Genomic DNA, 19,982 nt, shown 5'->3' on the forward strand with positions numbered 1-19,982 from the left:
GGAGGAGGTGAGGGGAGGTGAGTGGGCGGCTGTGTGGAGGTGTTTAGTCTAAGATTCACAAACTGGTTAGAAGAGTAATCAAAGCCAAGAGCTAAGAAACTAAGGAACTAGGGAGGAGACTTAACATTTCTAGACTTAACATTTCTATAGTAAAGAAAACTTAAAAGTTTCTCAGTGGTGGGGGGGGGGCTGCTTGGTTGGCTGGTAACACTGCGATTTTGGTAAGCCTCGGTCAAACCGTTTCATCTTGTTCCTAATAAGGGGCCCTCCTGAGCTTTCAACTGAAAGCCCTGTGTGTTCATGAGTCCCCACCCCCCTGGCAGGTCCTGAATTCTCATCATCAGCATCATTCCTACAATTCCATTTTGCTTTTCAGAGATTTAAGGCTTAGCTTTTTATAGCCTCTGTCCCTACACAGCTTCAGAATTTGGTAAACATCTTGAGGAGAAAATGAGTTATGTATTTAAAGTTCCTCTGGTTCTCAACTTTGTCTCTCCAGCGACATGAGACCATTAAGCCCTGTAGGCTTCCCTGCTCCCCGCCTGCAACCCTCTGGGCAATGCTTGGATTCTTAGCCTCTTGCTCAAGCCCTGAACCAGCAAACAAACGCCCCAGGGAAAAATCTGCTGGGAATTGTCAGTTCACCCTGTTAGGATCCCCCCTACTTTAGAATTTTAGGCCTTCCAATCTGCTTTTACTTCAGCAATTCTCTGAAGTAAAAAGATGGTATTTATATTTTATCTTGGTTTTCAAGTTCCCAACTGAAGCATTGATCAACCAGAAGCAACTCTATCCTACTAAGTCTCTAAGCAATTTTAAAGTGTTTGTTTTCTTCCTCTGAACTTTGAAAGGATCCAAGGGATCAATTTACAGATGTTAAAAGCGTGTTCCTACTGCAGACTATTTTATGGCATATTCCCCATAATCACAACTTCGTATAAAATATATACACAGACAGCCGTCCCTCGGCTAGGGATTATATAAAATGGCATAGTATTTGCATATAATTTACACACATCCTCCCATATATTTTAAATTATCTCTAGATTACTTATAATATCTAATACCATGTAAATATTATGTAAATAGTTGTTATGCTGTAGGGAGTATGACCAAAAAAAGTCTGTACACCTTCAGTACAACCATTTTAGACCTAACTACATAGTACACATCAGCAACAATGGAACACATTTTTCTGAATATTTTTGATCCACAGTTGGTTGAACCTGTGAATGTAGAACCCGTGGATACAGAGGACCGATTATTGGAAGATTTGAAATAAATGAGTGGGGTAGGTTTATGGCATTTTTTTGGTAATAATGTTTCTGAAGTATTACATTGTCTAGAAGAAGTATATAAGTAAGTGGAGATTGTCAAGGAGGGAGGCAGAAGGCATTCAGTGGCTGTGAGATTCAGTAGCGGGGAGATTAACTCATAAATCTTTTTATAACTTGCATTTTGTATAATGTGAATGTATTAACAATTAAGGAAAATGTACAAACACACATGCACATCTCAGAGACTCGTAGGCCACAAAGTGCCATAAATACTGTGAGGAAACAGGCATTTGGTTGTACTAACTAGCTGCAAAGACAGCGAGAACATTGTAGCCCTGACTCAGTTGGGGGCACAGAAAATTACCAATCTTTCAGGGATTGTAATGAGCAAAGGGGATTATAGTACTCCTGTGAGAGCTTTAATGAAGATTCAAAATCAGGCTATTATTTTAACAGATGAAGGTATAGTAGGTACTGATGGTGACTGTGTCAGGGCTTTTTAGATCACTTGTGCTGATGACAGGATATGGGGCCTTTGACATTTATTTCAGCATTGTACCTTTTCTTTTTAAATGTGTTGACAGCACAGCTGATTACCTAGTCTCTCTTTCCCCAGAACTTTATTCTAGGCTTCCAAACCTACTGTAGTCAACAGACTGTGGCCTGGGGCAAATCTAGCCTGTTTTTGTACCTTGGCTGGAATTAGCTTAGCTTTGTATCCTGAAGCTAAGAATAGATTTATATTTTTACATCATTGAAAAAAAAATCAAAAGAAAATTGTTTTATAACACATGAAAATAAGAAATTCAAATTTCAGTGTCCTAGAACAGTGTTATTGGAGCACAGATGTGTTCATTTACGTATCATCTGTGGCTGCTTTCAAACTATAACGTCTAGTTGAGTAGTTGCAAAGGGGGCCACATGGCCCTCAAAGTCTGAAATATTTACTGTCTGGCCCTTCATGGAAAAAATTTGCCAACCCCTGTGCTAAAGTGTCTCTGAATAACAAGTTTCATAGAGCAACTTTCTGGTGAGGTAGACTGACAATTAATGGCCCTCCCTATGTCCACGCCTTTTGCCAAGAAACTTTGTAGTGCTTTCCCACTCTGACACTGGGTGCAGTCACGTGACCTGCTTTGACCCATGGGAGTCTAAGACAATACAAGCAGAAGCTTGAAATGGGATTACGCAGTGGTGCTTGTTGTCCTGCTCCTTGGCCACTGTCATGTGCACAAACCCAGGCTAGTCATGGATGGGTCATATGAACCAGGGTTGAGCAGCTCAGTCATTCCAGCTTAGGCCAGCCTAGGTTAGCCAAGAGCTAAGGATCTCAAGATCATCACAGCTGCTTGGCTGATCCACAGCTGACCACAAACACGTGAGCAAGCCCAGCAGAAATCCCCTGAACCTCAAGACTCAAGAGCCACAAAACTGTTTGTTGTTATATGCCACTGAAGTCAGGTGGGGCTTCGTTACACATTATTCTGGCAATAGAAAAATGATGTTATGGGCGCATGACTTTAAAACATTTCTTTTGCCAAAACAGGCTAAGGAACATTTTTATTTTTACTCTTCTGGGGACAGTTTAGGACTCTGACATATGGGGGCGGAGTCTGAATAAAACACAGAAGTCTGGAAACTCCAGGGGTGGGGGTGGGGCATCAGATTACATTTTAAATTTCTGCAGAAGTATCTTAGTACTCATAATGGGATTCAATAAATATCTGTACTTGCTCTGCGGCTCCATCTGCTCACTAGATCAAGGGGATGCTAAGGCTAGGACCTGGCATGCCTCTTAACCATGAAGAGAGACAGCTGGACAGACAGACTCCACCATTTATGGAAAAGAATTCAGTTTATTTCATGTTTATAAAAATGTTTAAAAAAAAAAGTGCTCTGGGTACAAAATCTAAATGTCCACGGTGTGATCAGTCAGGAGCACAGAAATATCTATCCCTCTTTGTATCGTTCGTTCATCCATGTGTATTGCAAAGAAAGCAGGTGCTGGGAGCTCCCCAGGGATAATGCCACAGAGCCCATGAGGAAGGGGGCACAGAAAGGAGAGGTAGGAAGCCAGGAAGGGATTATGTATGTACTGGTCTGTAGTAGGGAACACTTGAATTTGCAAGAGGGAGGATTCTGCTTCTTGGCTGCTGAACACAACTGGCTTGCGCCTGTCCTAGGAAAGTCAAGCTGCTTCCTGTGCATGGGGCCCACCCCCCACTCTGCAGAGCCGCAGGTGTGGCTTCTGTCAGGAAGGAAAGGCATCCATCAGTATGGCACGAAGCGGTCACCTTCGGACTTGCACGAACTCCTTGCGCAGCCATAGAGAGTCCTGGTAGAAGCGAGGGTCGCCCAGTCTCATGGCTGTTCGTTTGTACAGGTAATAGTATAACACTGCCGCTGTGGGCAACGAGTGGAAAAGAAGCCTCAGGGATGCTCCAGGGACTCGGTCCCGGTACGAACGTGCCCTAAGGGGGTTGGGGGGCCCTGCCTCATGACTTCCCAGTGACGCCCGGCAAGAGCAGGGGGCAGTAACCTCTCCTGCTCTTGGTGTGACTGTTCCACCCAGCCCATGCTGGCAAGCTGGAATCAAGGCCCTCACTGCCAGAGCCATGGGGGGACCTAAGTGAGGCGTGAGGTTCTCTGGTCCTTACCTAGCCTCTGGAATACAAATAGTGCTTGAAGTCCATCTGTCCAGACAAAGCGGTTAGAGTCTTTCCAGCGTAAGTTCTGAAGGAGACATGAGTAGACAGGGAGGTGTTAACGGCCACATAAGGCCCTGACGTCTCCCACTTGGTTAGCTGCACAGATGCAGGCTAATCTCACCATTTTTCTTTCTTTCCCCAGCCCCAAGTTGTGTTTCTAAAAGGTGCCTAACGATCCTTTTGCTGCAAAGGGAATATCCTTTTAACCCTGAGGGAGGAAGTTCAAACTAAGCTATTGATTCCCTGTCACTCCATAGCCTTGGCCAAGGAGAAATGATATACCTTCTCTCAGGAGTTCGGCCTGGTCACTGTCTTGCCTTGAAAACCTTAGGCTCAGCTCCTATCAGACAAAGACTCAGGGTGTAATTAGATTAACGGCTTTATAGCACAAAGCCAAGACCTACTCTGGCTCCAGGAACCAGAGCAAGAGACAGTTCTCTTCAGGAAGCACTTAGACCAGCGGTTCTCAACCTGTGGGTCGCGACCCCTTTGGGAGTCGAACGACTCTTTCACAGGGGTCGCCTAAGACCATCGGAAAACAAAAAGATATTTACATTACGATTCATAACAGTAGCAAAATTACAGTTATAGAGTAGCAACGAAAATAAGTTTATGGTTGGGGGTCACCACAACATGAGGAACTGGATTAAGGGGTCGCGGCATTAGGAAGGTTGAGAACCACTGACTTAGTCTTCACTGCTCTGCTTGTTTCGTCCTGAGAGCTCTGCTTCCTCCATGGAATCACAAGGGCAACTCAATAGAATGTTCAGTCTGAGAAGGTGCCTTTAGCACAGGAATGACTAGAGAACCCTGAGGTGCCAATGTATTCCCTCAAAATGAGTACTGAAGAAACACGTGAGACATCCAAAGAGATGGAAGAATTTGGGGAGCAAAAGAATTCTGAAACATGAAAACTGGATCTGCTGGGAGGCCTATCTCAGAACCAAAGGGAGGCATCTGGGAGGTTGCTTCTCCTCGTGGAAGTGATGGGCCGCAGCAGAGGCCATGAAGCACTAAAAGGTAAGCAGCACTCTTTCTTGGCCATCTCCCCTGGGACACTGATGCCTGGGAATACCCTGTACCAACACCCACCTGCCCAAACAGCTAATGAGCAGATTTGACTTCCTGTTTTAGCCCTGGCAGACCTGTTTGGGGCAAAGGTGATCTGAATGTTCCAGAAGTGTCCCTTGACTCTTGGATAAGGCTGTCCTTCAACACATAAGGCTGGGCAAAGTGCCCTATGAAACTCTCACATACCTACCTGGCTCCAGGCCAGACCACATTCATTTCACCTTTTCTCATCAAGGATTCTGTGAGATGTAAAACAATGATGCTGGGTTCCCAGAGAAAAGATATTCCTAGTCCTTCAAGGATTCAGAAATTCAGAGCTCCACTCTTACCATGACCCAGACATGAAGGGAGATGCTGAGGGCGAAGTACATAGCTGTCAGGATGATGGTCCCTTTGAACTTATGGAACAGGAGGTTGACCAGGCCAGCCTGGAAGACGAAGGTGTTGAAGAACATGAGGAAAATGATGATGACGTTGAAGAGGACTGCAATATCCTGGATGCTGCAGACATAAAAGAAGTACAGCCAAATGGAGGCCTGAGTGAGGACCCACGAGCTGGCCCTAAGTCCTAAAGGCCTAAGGGACACCATACGGTCTGTCCTTTCCTGGGATATAGTCCTCTGAAACCCCCCCAGAGGTAGCATGGGCTTTGGGCCCCAAATGACATGAAGCTAAAACTACCCACTGGCCCCATCCGTTGAGTTGCAGTCCACAGACAAGGCTTTCCTGCTCCGACACTCTTAACTCAACAAACCTCCTGGGAACTTGCGAGGAGAAGTTAATTTCCTCCCTATGTCCAGAAAATGCCAGCCCCATCTGTCACATACCCTGGTCCTATCAGACATTTTCATCAAGCAAGACAACAATGCACATTCCCTGATCTTTGCATGGCTGGTGCCTTAGTGTCATTCAAGTCTCAGTTCAATTGTCCCCTTTCCAGAAAGACTTTAGCTCCACTACCTAAAGTGGCCCTTCCCCACCCCTGCTACTTTATCATTATCTCCACGAGAATGGAAACCCCATGAGAGCAGGACCTCATCATATTTACCACTGCAACTAGAACACTGTGTGGCGGGCCAATGAATACTTGTTGAATGAAGGAAAACCATCTCCAAGACGGTGGTTTTCTGTTTGGAACGTGCCTCATGAAATCTATAAATCATTGTGAAGGAAAAACACCAACAGCTTCCATCTGATGGGATTCATATATATATATATATGTATGTATGATTACCCTTTGCATCTGCTGTTGTATAATCCTCTTTCATGGCAATGTATGACAATAGTTCTACTTGCAGATGTACAACGACTGGGTCAGCAGTCTGACCCTCATTTTCTACGTGAACTGCTCCCCATGTCCCAAACCCTCGCCAGGTGTATTTAAAAACTGGACCAGGAACATGTCTATCTACCATGGAGTGCCTAGGACAAGGTGAAATGTTTTCTCCCTGATATTTCTCTATGAATAAGTGTAAAATGTCAAGTCACGATTGTTAGGGCCTTCAAGCTGCGTGGGTTCAGCTGTCCAGCCCCACCCACTGAACTCACATGAAGAGCACCAGCTGGATGACGGGAGCCATTCGGAGAAGCTCCGAGAAGGAATTGACAAAGAGGTCACAGGACAGCAGCAGGAACTGCAGGGCGAGCACCAGGCTGTAGTTACTGGTCTGCAGCATCTTCCTTTCGCTCTCTCGGGCCCCCAGCGGCACATCCCACAGTTCCCCAGAAAACAGCTCCGGGCTTTCTCCCCAGCACCGAGGGAGGAGAGTCTAGTTCCTCAGAGTCAGAGCTGCTTCTCTTGCTCTAAGACAAAGGCCTGTTGAGACAAAAAAAAAAAAAAAGAGGTGGTTAGAAATTCATTAATAGAGTAAATATTTGCTGAGGACCTACTATGTGCCAGGCACCATTCTAGGTGCTTGGGATACATCAATGAACCAAACCAACAACACCAAAAAAACCCAACTCGTCACTCCTAAGGACCCTTACCCGCAAACCTTTCTCCATGTTTGGAAACTTCTAAACACAGAGCTCTTTCTAACTACTTTTGAGTCCAAAGGAATCTAGGGGTACTACAAAGAGTGACTGATCATGTAATAATTCTAACTCTAATACTAATTGAAGCAGCAAACCTTTATATATTATTTACAATGTGCCAGGGACTATTCTAAGCACTGACATAATTTAAATCTCACAATAACTCCATGAGGTAGAAGATACACTATTACTTTCCCCATTTTACAGATGGGACAGTTGAGGTCCAGCGAGGTGAAATAATTTGTCCAAGGTCATATCGCTAGTAAGTGGTGAACTGGGATTCATATCAGGCAGTCTGGGTCTAGAGTCTGTGCTTTTAACCACTGCACAAAGCTGCCTCTTACCATAACTGATAGCTGGTATGTTACTAGGAGGGGAAAATGTTGGCATAGGAGAAGTGGGAAGTGATGTAGGCAGAAAAAACTGAGAGGAAATAGTGCTCTCCTGAAAGATTTTTTTCCCCTGAAATAACTCTCCATTTAATTAAAAAGAAAACCCATCAAATGTATAACTATTGCATTGTTTTGTACACCTGTAAAAAAGACACAAAACCAACCAAGCTAACCTCAATTGTAAAAGATTGTGGGTGCCATACTAGTACCCAATTACATGCATGCAGGAACTGGAGGGGGTACCCTTCCCATAAAACAACTCCCTACTGACATGCCCATTCGTGCAAATGCATACAATTTACCCCCATCTGGAGGGAAATAAAGCTGAATTTAGTTAAGATTCGATTATGAGCAAGGTAATGGTAGCAATAGAGTGGCACCAGACAAGGGGAGATGGGCCCTTATTTTCATATACTGCACGACCCAGAAGTTGCTCTGGGGGTGTCCTGTGACCCCCTCCAGCTGCATTAAATTTATAAACAAATTTCAAAATGCTTAGACATTGAGATTAAATTAACATCTGTAAAATGTTTTACAATTTACAAGCTCTTTTCATATTTATTACTTTATTTAATCCTACAACCATCTTAAGAAGTAGCTGTTATTATGTATATAATTCCCACTTTACATAGAGGCCCTAGAGGTTAAGAAACCTTGCCCCCTTCTCCTGGTGGAGAAGTCACACTTGGGTGGATGTACGAACGTGGTTCCTCAGCCTGGTTTCCTCATTCATCAAATAATGCTGATAGCTATCACCTACATACCAGCACCGTGATAAAACTGTAACCAAGATAATTTCCTGTAATCCTCGCAACTACTCTGCAAAGTGGGAAAGCATTATCCCCGTTTTACAGGCAAGGGCACAGGGTCAGAGTTCAAGTCATCCCTCCAGGTGCAGGTGAGCAGAGCCAGGACGCACAACTAAGGAAGACACCCAAGCCGTGGTCTTAACCACTACTTCACAGGCCACCAGAGGGCTGTTGTGAGAAGCCCTTACACAGAACGACCCACCGCGCTCTACGGGAAGGGCCAGCATCTCCTGGAGGTTAGGTCTTTTCGCAAGGTGATGAAGCAGTTTTCAGTTTACCCGCCGCTACCTGTCGGGTTTCCCTTTGTCTCCAGGGCAGTTTTCCTCACCCTTCCCAATCTACTTTAAAACGGGGCTGCCTTGGCAAGAAACCAAAACCAAAACAATAACAACAAAAATTCCGACTTCTGCACACAATACCTACTCCTCATCAAGCACTCTCACCTCAAAGCCTCAACGTCGGTTGTCATGGGGACACCCGTCCTGGCTTTCCGGAAACCGGTTTTACGTTCCGGAAGTAGCGGAGACGGGCTCCGTCCGCGAGGTGCTGCCCGCTCGCGCTCAGCATTCTCGCCCCGCTCTAAGGCCAGCCTGGCCGCCATGTTTGGGCCCCCCGCTTTCTTGGGCCCGCCCCTCCCGGGGCCCTTCCAGCGTCGCCGCACCCGTCTTCTGGCCGCCCCACCTGCTGACCGAGTCCTGCCTGGGTGGCGCGTGGCCTTGCTGAGGGCCAGCCCCTGGCGAGGCTTCGTGTCGGCCCGAACATTTCCGCTTCCAGGGGACGGAGGGTGAGGGACAGGGCCGGCCCATGACGGCGTGGCTGGCCCCTAGAACCCGGGGCTTGGGGGAGAAAACGCTCACGGTGGAAGTGGAGTTGGGGGTCGGCGGCTTGACGCATTGGGAGCCAGAGACCCAGCGGCTCCGGACTTCATTTCCCAGGCAGCCGCGCGCGCGACCGGAAGTGTTGCGAGCTTATAAAAGAGCGAGGTGGTTCCCTCCTCGACCCTGTCCATCTTAGGGACACGGCGGCAGGTGCGTCCCGATGTTCGGTGCAGTCCCTGGACTTCAACCCCTAGGAGCCTCGGGAACGGCGGCGGGCGCCGGGTGGCGAGAGGAGGGTCCTGGAGACCCCAAACCCTACTGCATCCCACTGTGGTTCGGGGGTGAGAAAGAGCCTGGGCTCGGAGTTCAAGGACTGGGTTCGAGTGCTCGCTCCGCTGCTACCTCGCTTCGCACTTTCGCTACCCCTCGCCCGGCCTCAGTTTTTCTCTTTTAGGAAATGAACACCGTTGTCCGTGCCGTTCTTTCCACCCGTCGCGGTTGTGAAGGCACGAAAGTTCTTCAGAAGTCGCAGTCAGCGGGCAGAGCCCCCCGCCTTAATTTTCATCCAAGGTTAGCAGGGACCTCCTTGGTCCCAGGCAGAGGAGTCAGGGCTGTGCCCTGGGGCTCCTAGAACGGTTCTGCCCGGACACCTGAGCCAGACCAGAGCAGAGTCGGAAGGACGGGTCTGTCATCACGCTGGTGCTAAGGAAGTCCTTGCTTATCCACCTCCTTACTGGAATTTAGGGCCCCTCACTCCTCTAAGAACTGACTTTACAGAAGTTATGCTTGCAAGTGAGGAGCCCTTGGAACTGAGGGGAAGTGAACTTAGATTCCTGTACCAGCTTTGCTATTCGCCTTGGCCAAGTCACAGCCTTTCTTTGAGCCCCGGTATTTTTAATTTGTAGAATAGGAGTTTAGGACTTGAGTCCTAAGTCTCAGGATTCCTAAAGCACGCATCATTCATTTGGGACCAGGGAGCAACAAAATGACTTGCTGTCATCTATCTGTAGCTCTAAAATATAAAAGTTGTAAGAGTTTGAAATAGAGCCTTTTCCTACGTCTGAGGGCTGAATGGGACATACAGGCATACCTCCCTTTATTGCAAATTGCTCTTTTGCGCTTCACAGCTGTTGAGTTTTTTACAAATGAAGGCAGGACCCTCCACCAGCAAAAAGATTACAACTGCCTTTGTTATGACACTCGCTTTACTGTGGTGGCCTGGAACCGAACCCACACTATCTCTGAGGTTTGCCTGTCCCCATTTCCTACCCCAAGGCCTGATCTGTTTCTGTGCAGCTTGGGAGAATCCTTTCTGCAGAGGGATTGAGGAGAGTATTACACTGGAGAGTAGACCCCTTAGATCAGGGTCAACAGACTATAACCCACAAGCCAAATCTGGCTCGCTTGCATGGTTTTTATATTTTTAAACAATTGAAAATGAAAAGGGTAACATTTTGTGACATGCAAATTCTATGAAAGTAAAATTTCAGTGTCCATAAATAAAGTTGTTTCAGAACACAGCTGTGTTCATTTGTGAAGGTGTTGTCTATGACTGCTCTTGCACGACATCAGCAGAGTTGAAGTAGTTGTGATAGAGACCATGTGGCCTGCAAAGCCTCAAGTATTTACCATCCTGGCCCTTCACAGACGAGTGCTGACTTCTGTCTTAGAATGGGGCTCCATGGAGCGAGGGCAGAATAGGAGACCGTGATGAGCATACTCTGAAATCATAGCACAGCCTGCCCTCTTAGAGTAAATGAGAAGATATTCTTAGCATCTGGGTTGCAATTTTCACTGCATTCTTCCTTTTTCTCTGCTTTTGCTCTCTATTTCAGGCAGAGGGAGGGCTCCTTTGTGTACTGTGAGCAGTATAACATTGCGGCCCTCTGTCTGGAAAGCCCCCATTGTCTATTCCAAGTCTGTCCCAGAGCAGTAATCCAGGACCTCTTCCTGGGGGGTGAGTACAGTCCCTTTTCGATTATATTTACTTTTTCCCTTTAACAAAGGAAAAACAAAGTAGATATTGTTTGGTGGATAGAGCCTACTGACCACGAGGTCCCTCATGCTGACATAAAACTTCACTAGGGGGTGACTGAACATCTGGTGACCTGAAACTTCCTCTGCTCTTACAGGAACTAAGGGGACAGCTCTGAGGCTGGGTAGCAAATCTCTGAGCTCAGTAGTTAATTCACGAAGCTTCTTGGAAGCTGATGGCATGATTTTCTCAATCCAGCCTCATGGAAGTCGTCCCCCCCACATGCCCCCCACACACACACACACGCCCCCGATGGTCCTTTCTCAGAGAGGATTGCCAACTTGGATCACCTTGGGAGAGCTCAGTGTCTGTTTCTGATTAGGTGGACGCCTGGCATGGAGAGAACTGGCCTGACATGGAATCAGGGCCGTTTAGAGGCCTGGGCAGGCACGGGGGTCCCTGAGCTGCAGGCTTTTGTTAATAGTTAGGAGTGTTGTGACAATACTAAGAAGAGTATAATACTTTACTCTCACGATGTCCTTACATACATTTTCTCACTTGACCATATGACAACCTGTGGTCAAGGAAAAAACACGGGCCTTGAAGCCAAACAGATAAGGGTTTGAAGCTTCCTGCCCGCTCACTGGGTTCTAATGCTAGCTATTATATTTAATCTTTCTGAGCCTTAGTTTCCTTATCGGAAATGGGGACAATAACTCCTCACAGAGTTGGCAAGAGGAGAAAATGGGATCATGTATGTAAGGTTCCAGTATGGTGTCTGTTCTCAGCTGCGTTTTGGTAAATTATATTCTTATTGCCATGCCTTTCTTCCAGATGAGAAGACTGAGTCCTACAAATAAATGTTAAGTGATTTGCTCAAGGTGCCTCACTTCGTAAGAGTTAGAGCCCAGGCCACCACTCTATCAGCCTGCCACTAGGTCTAAAGGTAAGGAATCAAGTGTTTTATCTCCAGGAGTTCTTGGCTATTTTGGGGGCCTCTTCTCTCTGTTAGCTGGTTCAGATCAAGGGACCTCACCTGCAAGAAGCCACAGTATCACCTTCTTAGTGTGAATCCGTGGGATGCTGTGACTGCCTCGAGAGCTGGACCCATGCTGCCTACACGTTAGCTGAAAGCAGGGGCAGTCCTGCGACTGCACTTGCTGCTAACCCTCATGCCCACTTGCCTGGCTTTTAAGAGCAGCTGCTCAGGGACGTGGGCATTCTCCGTGCCTGAAACCAAAGTTGGTTCCTGCGTTTATCAAGTACATGTGGAAATCTCGAAGTACAGCGGGTCCTCAATAATGTTTCTTTCAACGTGGATGAGAGGCCGTAGGAGCTTAACTCTTGCTTATATCAAGTAGCCTGTGATAAAATTGGCTTCATTAGACATCATTTGACTACAGTTCCAAGAACCTATTGATGAGATGAAGGGCTGTAAACTCTTGCTTTCTAGACCATGAATTCTTGCTTCCTTTTTTGTCCTCTGGACTTTCCCCAGAGGAAGAGAAAGCAGAAGCCTCAGGCCTGGGGACGCTGAGGGCCGGCGCCCAATGCACAAGGGAAGTGTGGGGCCTCTGCAGTGAAGGCCTGATCTCACCTCTGCAGTGAGAGGATTAGCCTCACAGAGTTCACTCTCTGGGGAAGAACTTCTCTGTAGAAGTGAGAGCCCATAGGCCTTCCTCCCGGCTGGCCTAATAGTAGTGTGTTTGCCCCTTGCTGATTGTGATTTTGCCTCCTGAAGTTAGAGCCGAGGGCCTGGGCATGTGTGTGATCTAGCCTGGATTTTGATTCCTGTCCCTTCATTTCTGTGGGGAGGTAATTCCCGTCCTGTGGGGGAGATGAATCCCAGGGTTCTGGGCCCAGAGCTGTGGCATCCAGCCACAGCAGAGGAGCCAGCTCTCCACGGCTGCCAGCCACAGGCCTGGCTGGCTGCACTCCGCACTGCCAGGGGCTGGAGTGGGGCCTCAGTCACTGTCCCTAAGCAGAGTTCAGCCCTCCCCCCCCCGCCCCAGCCACCAAGGCCTCCTAGGATGGTGTCCAGGCGGATGGCAGGGGAACTCAACAAAAAGTGTCCACCCTTCAGACCAAGAGCAAGGTCTCTAGCTGGTATGTGGGGTGCACCCGAACCAGCAAGAACATGTGATTTCTGCTGCTTCTAGGGGTGCCTGGTCAGGATGGCTATGAGGTGGTTTTACCTGTCTGTCCTGGCACTGTCATCCCTGGGCTTGATGTGCATCCTCTTCACCGTCTATTGGATGCAGAGCTGGCACGGTGGCTTTGCCTGGGATGGCACCATATTCATGTTCAACTGTCACCCAGTCCTCATGGTTGCTGGGATGGTGGTGCTCTACAGTGCTGGTGAGTATGGGGTCAGCAGGGGAGACATGCTATAGCCCAGGCCTGGATGGGCCAGATCTCTGCCCCTCCAGGGCTGGCCTTTGTCACTGTGGGGTTCAGGGCTATGCAGGTTGGGTAGGTTGGCCTGTCTCTGGGCCCAGGTGTCATTTGGAAGAAGTAGTGAGAATGGGGGCATCTAAGAAGAGCAGCTTCACGGATACGCTAGGGCAGGGGTTGGCAAACTTTCTGTAAAAGGCCAGGTAGTAAGTATTTGAGGCTTTGCAGGCTATACAATCTGTGTTGCAATTACTCAGGTCTGCTGTTGTATTGTGAGAGTAGCCGCAGACAACCGGAAAATACATGCATGGCTGTGTTCCAGCAAAACTTTATCCACAGATGGGCCAGCCGAGTGGCGCGTTGGTTAAGAACTGGCTTGGGACGCCAGAGGGCCCCGGTTCGGATCCCACATATGAGGGCCAGTGACACTGCCCTCTACAGCTAGGATGCTGAACAGCAGCTCAACCTGGAGCTGGGCTGCCGTGAGTCGCCTGGCGATGGCATAGGCTGCAGTCCCTGTGGCAGTGGGTTGCCATGGGCTACCGTGTGTAGCCAGCAGCCAGCGTGAGCGGCCAGCAGCCGCAGTGAGCGGCCGTCCAGAAGCTGGCGACTGATCTGCCTCGCCTGGGAAGAGCACAATGATGGTGCCAACTTGGGCCAGTGAAGCAACGTCCTCCACAACTAGACTGAAGAACAAAACGACAGCAACTTGTCTGTTCCCCTCCCCCCAATTCCCCAGCGCTGTTCCCTCCTCCAGTTCCCCAATTAAAACAAACAAACAAACAAAAAAAAACCTTTATTCATAGAAATAGGCAGTGGGCTGGATTTGACCAGTGAGCTGTCATTTGCAACCCCCCTGTAGAGGGCAGGAGATTGAAGCCGCTCATGGCATCGTGGGCCCTTACTTAAGGGATGTGCTTACTCCTGCCAGACCCGTCTTTGCCCCTTGCATTCAGACCTGGGTCTTGGGGCCTGGGAGAGCCTCATTTTCCCTACTTGCAAAATGGGAATGATGGAGACATTGATAATAGCAGCTTACCCTGTGTACTTCAGATACATGATCCCATTTTGTTCTTACAGGAAGCTTGTGAGGTGGGCTCTATTGTTATCCCCATTCTACAGATGAGGAAACAGATTTTAGAAAGAAGATGTCAAATAGCAAAGAGGCAGAGCCAGGATTTGGACCTAGGTTATCTAACCTCACAGCCTGTGTTCTTGATGACTAATCTCAGTTATCAAGTGAGAATTTAGTTAGATGAAATAAGGAATGTGACATTGCTTTTTAACTTGCAAAACTTCATACCAACTATCTTTATTATTGCAATGATGGAAGGGCAGACCCAAGGTACTTGCTCCTCCCTTTTTGTCACTGTCCCTTCTCTTCCCCCTTCATGGCTAACGGTTGTCTCAGAAACGATGCGAGGATAGACGATGCTGAGGAGTTGACACCAATGTCCTAGCATTTCCTTCTTCCCTCGTTGGGAGGCTCTGTGGGACTGTGTCAGGGCGATTGCCTTAATGTGTGGTGAGCATGAGCAGAAGAGGCTGAGCCCTGGGACTGCTCTCTCCTGTAGCGTCGCTGGTGTACCGCCTGCCCCAGTCATGGTTGGGGTCCAAGCTGCCCTGGAAAATTGCCCACGCAGCCCTGCACCTGCTGGCCTTCATCCTGACCGTGCTGGGGCTGGTGGCCGTCTTTAGATATCACAACCGTGCAAATATCGCCAACCTCTACTCGCTGCACAGCTGGCTGGGCATCACCACCGTCTTCCTCTTCGCCTGCCAGGTGGGTGCTCTCCACCCTCCTTTGGGTCCCCACTGCTGGGCGGCAGCCATGGGCTCTGCTTGGGGCTTCATTTGCATCAGCATAAAGATTCCCTCTGCTCGTTGCCTGGTGATGGCGTTGCAGGGCACACGCTGTAGTGGGCAGTTTAAAGGGCTGTAGGAGGTGGCTCTTCCCCGTCACACTGCCCACTGTCATCCCAGAGTGCTCTGAGCCTACTTTGTCATAGCATGTACCATGCTGACTCGAAATCATCTTTTCCGCCTTCCCCACTCCCACCTTTCTGTGAACCAGAAGTAATTCTAGAAGTGGTGTCCATATTCTGACGTCAGTGCTGCATGAGGGAGGGGTTTGGTGAGCCAGGACTGGAAGGAAACAAACAAGGAATGGGTGGATTTGCAGGACAGCGGGGTTGTAGTGAAGCATGTCGTGAAACGTTGTTGCTCGTGTAAGAGAGACAGACAGACCACATTGAGGAAGCTCGGTGTGGTGCCGGGGCCATGCCTGGTGGGAGGTTTGAGTTGGGAAGGAGGGCGAAGGTTCACTGACAGGAGGCGCTGGCGCGGTGGCGTGACCGTGGGCGCCTTCGGTCGCACACATTATGGTCAGGCACTTCCTCCCTGTGTTCACAGTGGTTCCTGGGCTTTGCCGTCTTCCTGCTGCCCTGGGCGTCCATGTGGCTGCGCGGCCTCCTTAAACCCGTTCACGTCTTCTTTGGAGCCTCCATCCTCTCTCTGGCCATTGCGTCTGTCATTTCCGGCATTAATGAGAAGCTTTTCTTCAGTTTGTGAGTGGAATGGGGTCCCAACACTAAGGTGGAGGGCATAGAATAGGGTCTTCAAAAGATGAACCCAGTGATCATAGAACCCACCCAGGGGAGGGGGCTCTTGGGGTTGGGCCCGTTCCTGACCTGGGCGGTAATGGTCTTTCTTTAGGTTGAGATTGGTAAATCGGTCAGCAGGTGTCTATCCAGCATCAAATTGACTTAGCACCTACTGTGTGTCAGAAGCTATTCTAAGTACCTGAATTATTCCTCTGATTGCCCCACAACATCGATACTGTTGTCATTGCCACTTACAAATGGGTTCCGAGGCACAGAGCTCACAGGCATAGATGAAAAGCATTCTGCAGATGTTTGTTGTGGCAGGGACTTAGAAAGTACGTCAACAGTCCAGGTCACAGCTGGTCCTGGGGAGCTTTCTCACCCCGTTAGTGGCACTGATTCTCCCACTGGGCAAAAACAGGTAGAAAAGTCTCTCAGGGGCCCATTTTTCATCATCTTCAGGAAAAATGCCACCAAGCCGTACTCCAGCCTGCCCGGTGAGGCAGTCTTTGCCAACAGCACTGGGATGCTGGTGGTGGTCTTCGGGCTGCTGGTGCTCTATATCCTTCAGGCTTCGTCTTGGAAACGCCCAGAGGCAGGGGCCATGACTGAAAGACAGGTATGGGTCTCTCCTGGTCTCCCATGCCAGGCAGGGGTAGGGCCGGGTCTAGAGAAGGGTCACCCAGGAGAGGCTTGGGCCTTACTGGGAAGACCAACCCAGCACCATGGCAGGAAACCAAGTAGCTGGAAAGTGGGGTTAGGCTAGCTGATGGGGAGCATCATATCTGGCCAGCACATCCCAACTATCACAGCAGATGCAACTGCTCAGGCTCAGGCGCTCCCAGGATCCTGTCCACTGGGAGAGGACTGGGGTTACTCCCTTCCCCAAGTTCCTGTGGTTTCACAGGGGGGAAGTGTGGCCTTATTTTCCCCAACGAAGGACTTGAGCATGAGGAGTGGTGTCATCACTGCTACTTTTCCAGCTTTGGGGCTGGTCTGATGTGATGGGAGCTTACGTAGCAGGTGCTTGGTGACAAGTTGAGTGCCTGGTTTTTTCTGTTCTTGGCCTGCCAGGCACCTAAAAGATGGGGTGAGATGGGGTGTGCATCAGGCTGAGGAACGTTGGGGCTTCCCTGAAAGATGTGGTGGCTTGAGCGGGGACTGCTCTGCAGGTTGGGGGTGTCTGTGTGAACAACTCCTACCTGGTGTGACTCCTGTAGGTCAGGGGCCGTTTTGATATTATGTCATTAACCCCTGTGCATCTGCCTATCGTTCCAGCCCCTGATGCACGAAAGGGAGTGAAGCAGGAATGGACTCCCAGGAGTAGTCGGTGGTGCGGTCTGGACGCCCCTCAGAAGCTCTGATCTACCTGGGGCTCCCCTCTGGTTTCGGCAACAGACTTGCTTTGGGCTCTGGGCCCAAACCTCTCCTTCCCTCCGTGTTGGACCTGCTCTCTTCACCAACTTGTTGCCCACCGCTTTTCTTGGTGGCTTTGACTTCTGCACCCCTTCTTGGCGTCGACTTCTGAGATCCCCCATGTATACAGGCCCTCCTTGCCCTGGCTGCTCACCCCGCTCCTGTTGTCTGTCTGAAGTCCAGCTGATTTCCCCTTTCGACCCCTCAGGATGTGGTAGGAAATCCCGAGAGTTCAGATGAGCCGGGACTCAAGTGCAGTCTGCAGTGTGGAAAGCGAGGGAGGCGGCATCCGTCAGCTTTCCCCATGAAGGTGTGCATTTCATTTAGGGGCCCGCCGTGGGCAGGCTTCTTCCACTGTGACCTCCATCTGGCCCACCTGGACTTGAGGCTGGGCATGAGCATTGTGCGGTGATGGAAGGAGACGGGGAGAATGGTTGCAGGGCAGCTTCTGCAGAGGCGCTGGGGCACTGACTACTGTCTGCTGTTGTTTCATGTCATTGCATCCACTGTCTGCATCCACTGTGACAGTGTGGCTCTACCTCTTCTAGTGACTGCTACAGCTGGTGCCTGGATCCCAGCCCGTCCCTGTGACTTACTTTCCTGTCACTGTTAGGCAGCCCTATGACCTCTGGAAACCCACTCTCCCAAGTACAGACAACTGTCCCCAGCTGTCCCAACAGGGATGAGGAGCAGGGGTGCCTCAGAATTCCTTTAGCTCGCCAGCTCAGGGCTTCCCTTCCTGTCTCCAGGCAGGTTCATTCAAACTTGCTGTCTTGGCACGGCCCTTGCCCCGCTAATTTTCACACTCCCGCCCACCACAACACATGCCAAAGTTGGGGTGCATGTGCCCAGCAGTGCCTAGGAGCCACGGCCACCTTCAAGGGCATTCCTGGCTGAGCATCAGAGTGCCTCACCTTCCCTCAGTCTTGTGCGTCATGCTGGAGTGTGAGCTGTAGCTCTTCTCGGGGGAGAAACCAGTGGGAAGGGAGGGGTCTGGCTCCTCGCCTTCGTGTTGGCACTGTGGCTTTTCCTGCCCCCTCCAAACGAACCCTGCGGGTCCCGGATGCCACACTGCTATGCTTAGATGACAGGCAGCGTGATGCTTGGGATTCAGCGTGCACTTACTCCCTGGCCTGTGGCAGTGAGGCCGACTGGCCACCCCAACCCCACATGGCCAGATGCCAGCTTTGACTGAACCTCCCTAGTGGCTGAAGCCTTCAAAGCCACTGGGATGACTGCCAGGCACCTTGGTCACATGACCAGCTCCCCGCTTCCATATGGGTAGGCATTTCACCTGTTTATGAAGCCTGATTTTCATTAAACACGTGTTTAAGAATCAAAGTCTTCTTTGCTGAAATGTCATTGTGGTTAAATGAGTTCTGGGCAACTTGTAAAAGCCTCAGGACAGTTCCAACTCGGACCCGGGGAGAGAGAAACTGGAAACTAGAAGGCACCCAAAATCCACGATTGTCTTCCTGGAGTCGCATGTGACTCCTGATAATGTGTGCATGTCCTTAACAGTGAATGGCTTTTGAGCCCTTGGTTAACTCATGAGGAAGGAAATGTTTCCCATTTTACAATCTGGAACGCAAGAGGATGAGTGACTTGCCCGAGGCTACCCAGCCAGGAAATGGCAGAGTTGGCATCCACAGGCCAGATGTCTGATGCCAGACTCTCCTCCCAGCTGATGGGTGTCTGCGTCCGTGCACACAGATAACTGTGCCTTGTGGTCAGGGACCCTGGACAGAGAAGCCCAGGGACTGAGGGAGCCTGTAGCCAGGTTGGGGTAAAGTGAGTGACGGGGGCTCCCCTCCCAGTGTGACCAGCTGCAGATGCCGCCGGGCAGTGGAAAGGATGACCTGGAAGGAGCTGGATGCAGACACCAGTGATAATAGAACTCCCAGTGAGGGACCCCCTGGACTGTGCTGGGCGCTTCACCATCTCCTACATCCCTAAAAGGCAGCTACCATTCTGATTTTACTGATTCCAAGAGGCTAAACAATAGGCCCGAGTTTATGGAGCTGCTTTGAAGCAGAACCAGGATTCAAAGGTGTGACTGTGTGAGTCCACGCCCACGCCCACGCCTCCAACAGCTCCCCCACACCGAGTGCGGGCCAGATGGGCGCCGCCCCATCCGCTGCATCCCACTTGGCAGTGCCATCGGTCATCGCTCTAGAGCAGCGGTTCTCAACCTGTGGGTCGCGACCACTTGGGGGGACTGAACGACCCTTTCACAGGGGTTGCCTAAGACCATTGGAAAACAAAAATATTTACATTACGACTCATAACAGTGGCAACATTACAGTTATAGAGTAGCAATGAAAATGTTATGGTTGGGGGTCACCACAACATGAGGAACTGTGTTAAGGGGTCGCGGCATTAGGAAGGTTGAGAACCGCTGCTCTAGAGCAACCCGGGGGCTGGCTGGGGTGCAGTTTCTGTTCTACCACTGAGCCTTACAACATGGTGATTTCTTTTCCTCCTG

The 19,982-nt window shown here is 49.6% G+C and overlaps 2 protein-coding genes across 12 annotated transcripts; one reads left to right on the forward strand and one right to left on the reverse strand.

The window, feature by feature from the left end:
• Positions 1-3,113: 3,113 nt before the first annotated feature.
• Positions 3,114-8,822, reverse strand: TMEM138 (transmembrane protein 138). Of its 5 annotated transcripts, none has more exons than XR_002125491.1 (5): positions 8,735-8,822; positions 6,605-6,872; positions 5,386-5,557; positions 3,935-4,325; positions 3,114-3,612 (listed from the first exon to the last, which is right to left on the reverse strand). XR_002125491.1 is itself a non-coding variant. In XM_019656046.1 (5 exons), the coding sequence occupies exons 2-5, from the start codon at positions 6,730-6,732 to the stop codon at positions 3,362-3,364; spliced, it is 627 nt and encodes a 208-aa protein (XP_019511591.1). In that variant the 5' UTR covers positions 6,733-6,872; positions 8,735-8,822; the 3' UTR covers positions 3,114-3,361. The 5 variants fall into 5 exon arrangements, 3 of the variants coding, with proteins under 3 accessions (XP_019511591.1, XP_019511592.1, XP_019511593.1); XM_019656046.1 differs by having other exon boundaries at positions 3,935-4,010; XM_019656047.1 differs by having other exon boundaries at positions 3,114-3,680; positions 3,935-4,010.
• On the forward strand, positions 8,792-18,173 carry CYB561A3 (cytochrome b561 family member A3). 7 transcript variants are annotated; one of them, XM_019656038.1, is made up of 8 exons: positions 8,792-9,450; positions 10,945-11,066; positions 11,919-12,030; positions 13,244-13,442; positions 15,053-15,261; positions 15,891-16,045; positions 16,544-16,700; positions 17,360-18,173. In XM_019656038.1, the coding sequence occupies exons 4-8, from the start codon at positions 13,259-13,261 to the stop codon at positions 17,381-17,383; spliced, it is 729 nt and encodes a 242-aa protein (XP_019511583.1). In that variant the 5' UTR covers positions 8,792-9,450; positions 10,945-11,066; positions 11,919-12,030; positions 13,244-13,258; the 3' UTR covers positions 17,384-18,173. The 7 variants fall into 7 exon arrangements, with proteins under 7 accessions (XP_019511583.1, XP_019511585.1, XP_019511587.1 ...); XM_019656040.1 differs by having other exon boundaries at positions 8,792-9,319; XM_019656042.1 differs by having other exon boundaries at positions 8,792-9,075.
• Positions 18,174-19,982: the final 1,809 nt, after the last annotated feature.

This window comes from Hipposideros armiger, unplaced genomic scaffold (genome assembly GCF_001890085.2).
Source record: "Hipposideros armiger isolate ML-2016 unplaced genomic scaffold, ASM189008v1 scaffold_253, whole genome shotgun sequence".
Taxonomy (NCBI): domain Eukaryota; kingdom Metazoa; phylum Chordata; class Mammalia; order Chiroptera; family Hipposideridae; genus Hipposideros; species Hipposideros armiger.

What these genes read in the sequence shown, in the direction of transcription:
- TMEM138 (XM_019656046.1), bottom strand. Translation starts at nt 6,732, where the DNA reads ATGCTGCAGACCAGTAACTACAGCCTGGTGCTCGCCCTGCAGTTCCTG. An exon ending in ATCCAGCTGGTGCTCTTCAT is followed by an intron (nt 5,558 to 6,604) that starts GTGAGTTCAGTG and finishes TTATGTCTGCAG; the next exon opens with CATCCAGGATATTGCAGTCC. An exon ending in CCCTTCATGTCTGGGTCATG is followed by an intron (nt 4,011 to 5,385) that starts GTAAGAGTGGAG and finishes TGTCTCCTTCAG; the next exon opens with AACTTACGCTGGAAAGACTC.
- CYB561A3 (XM_019656038.1), top strand. Translation starts at nt 13,259, where the DNA reads ATGGCTATGAGGTGGTTTTACCTGTCTGTCCTGGCACTGTCATCCCTG. An exon ending in TCTTCCTCTTCGCCTGCCAG is followed by an intron (nt 15,262 to 15,890) that starts GTGGGTGCTCTC and finishes CTGTGTTCACAG; the next exon opens with TGGTTCCTGGGCTTTGCCGT. An exon ending in GAGAAGCTTTTCTTCAGTTT is followed by an intron (nt 16,046 to 16,543) that starts GTGAGTGGAATG and finishes CATCATCTTCAG; the next exon opens with GAAAAATGCCACCAAGCCGT.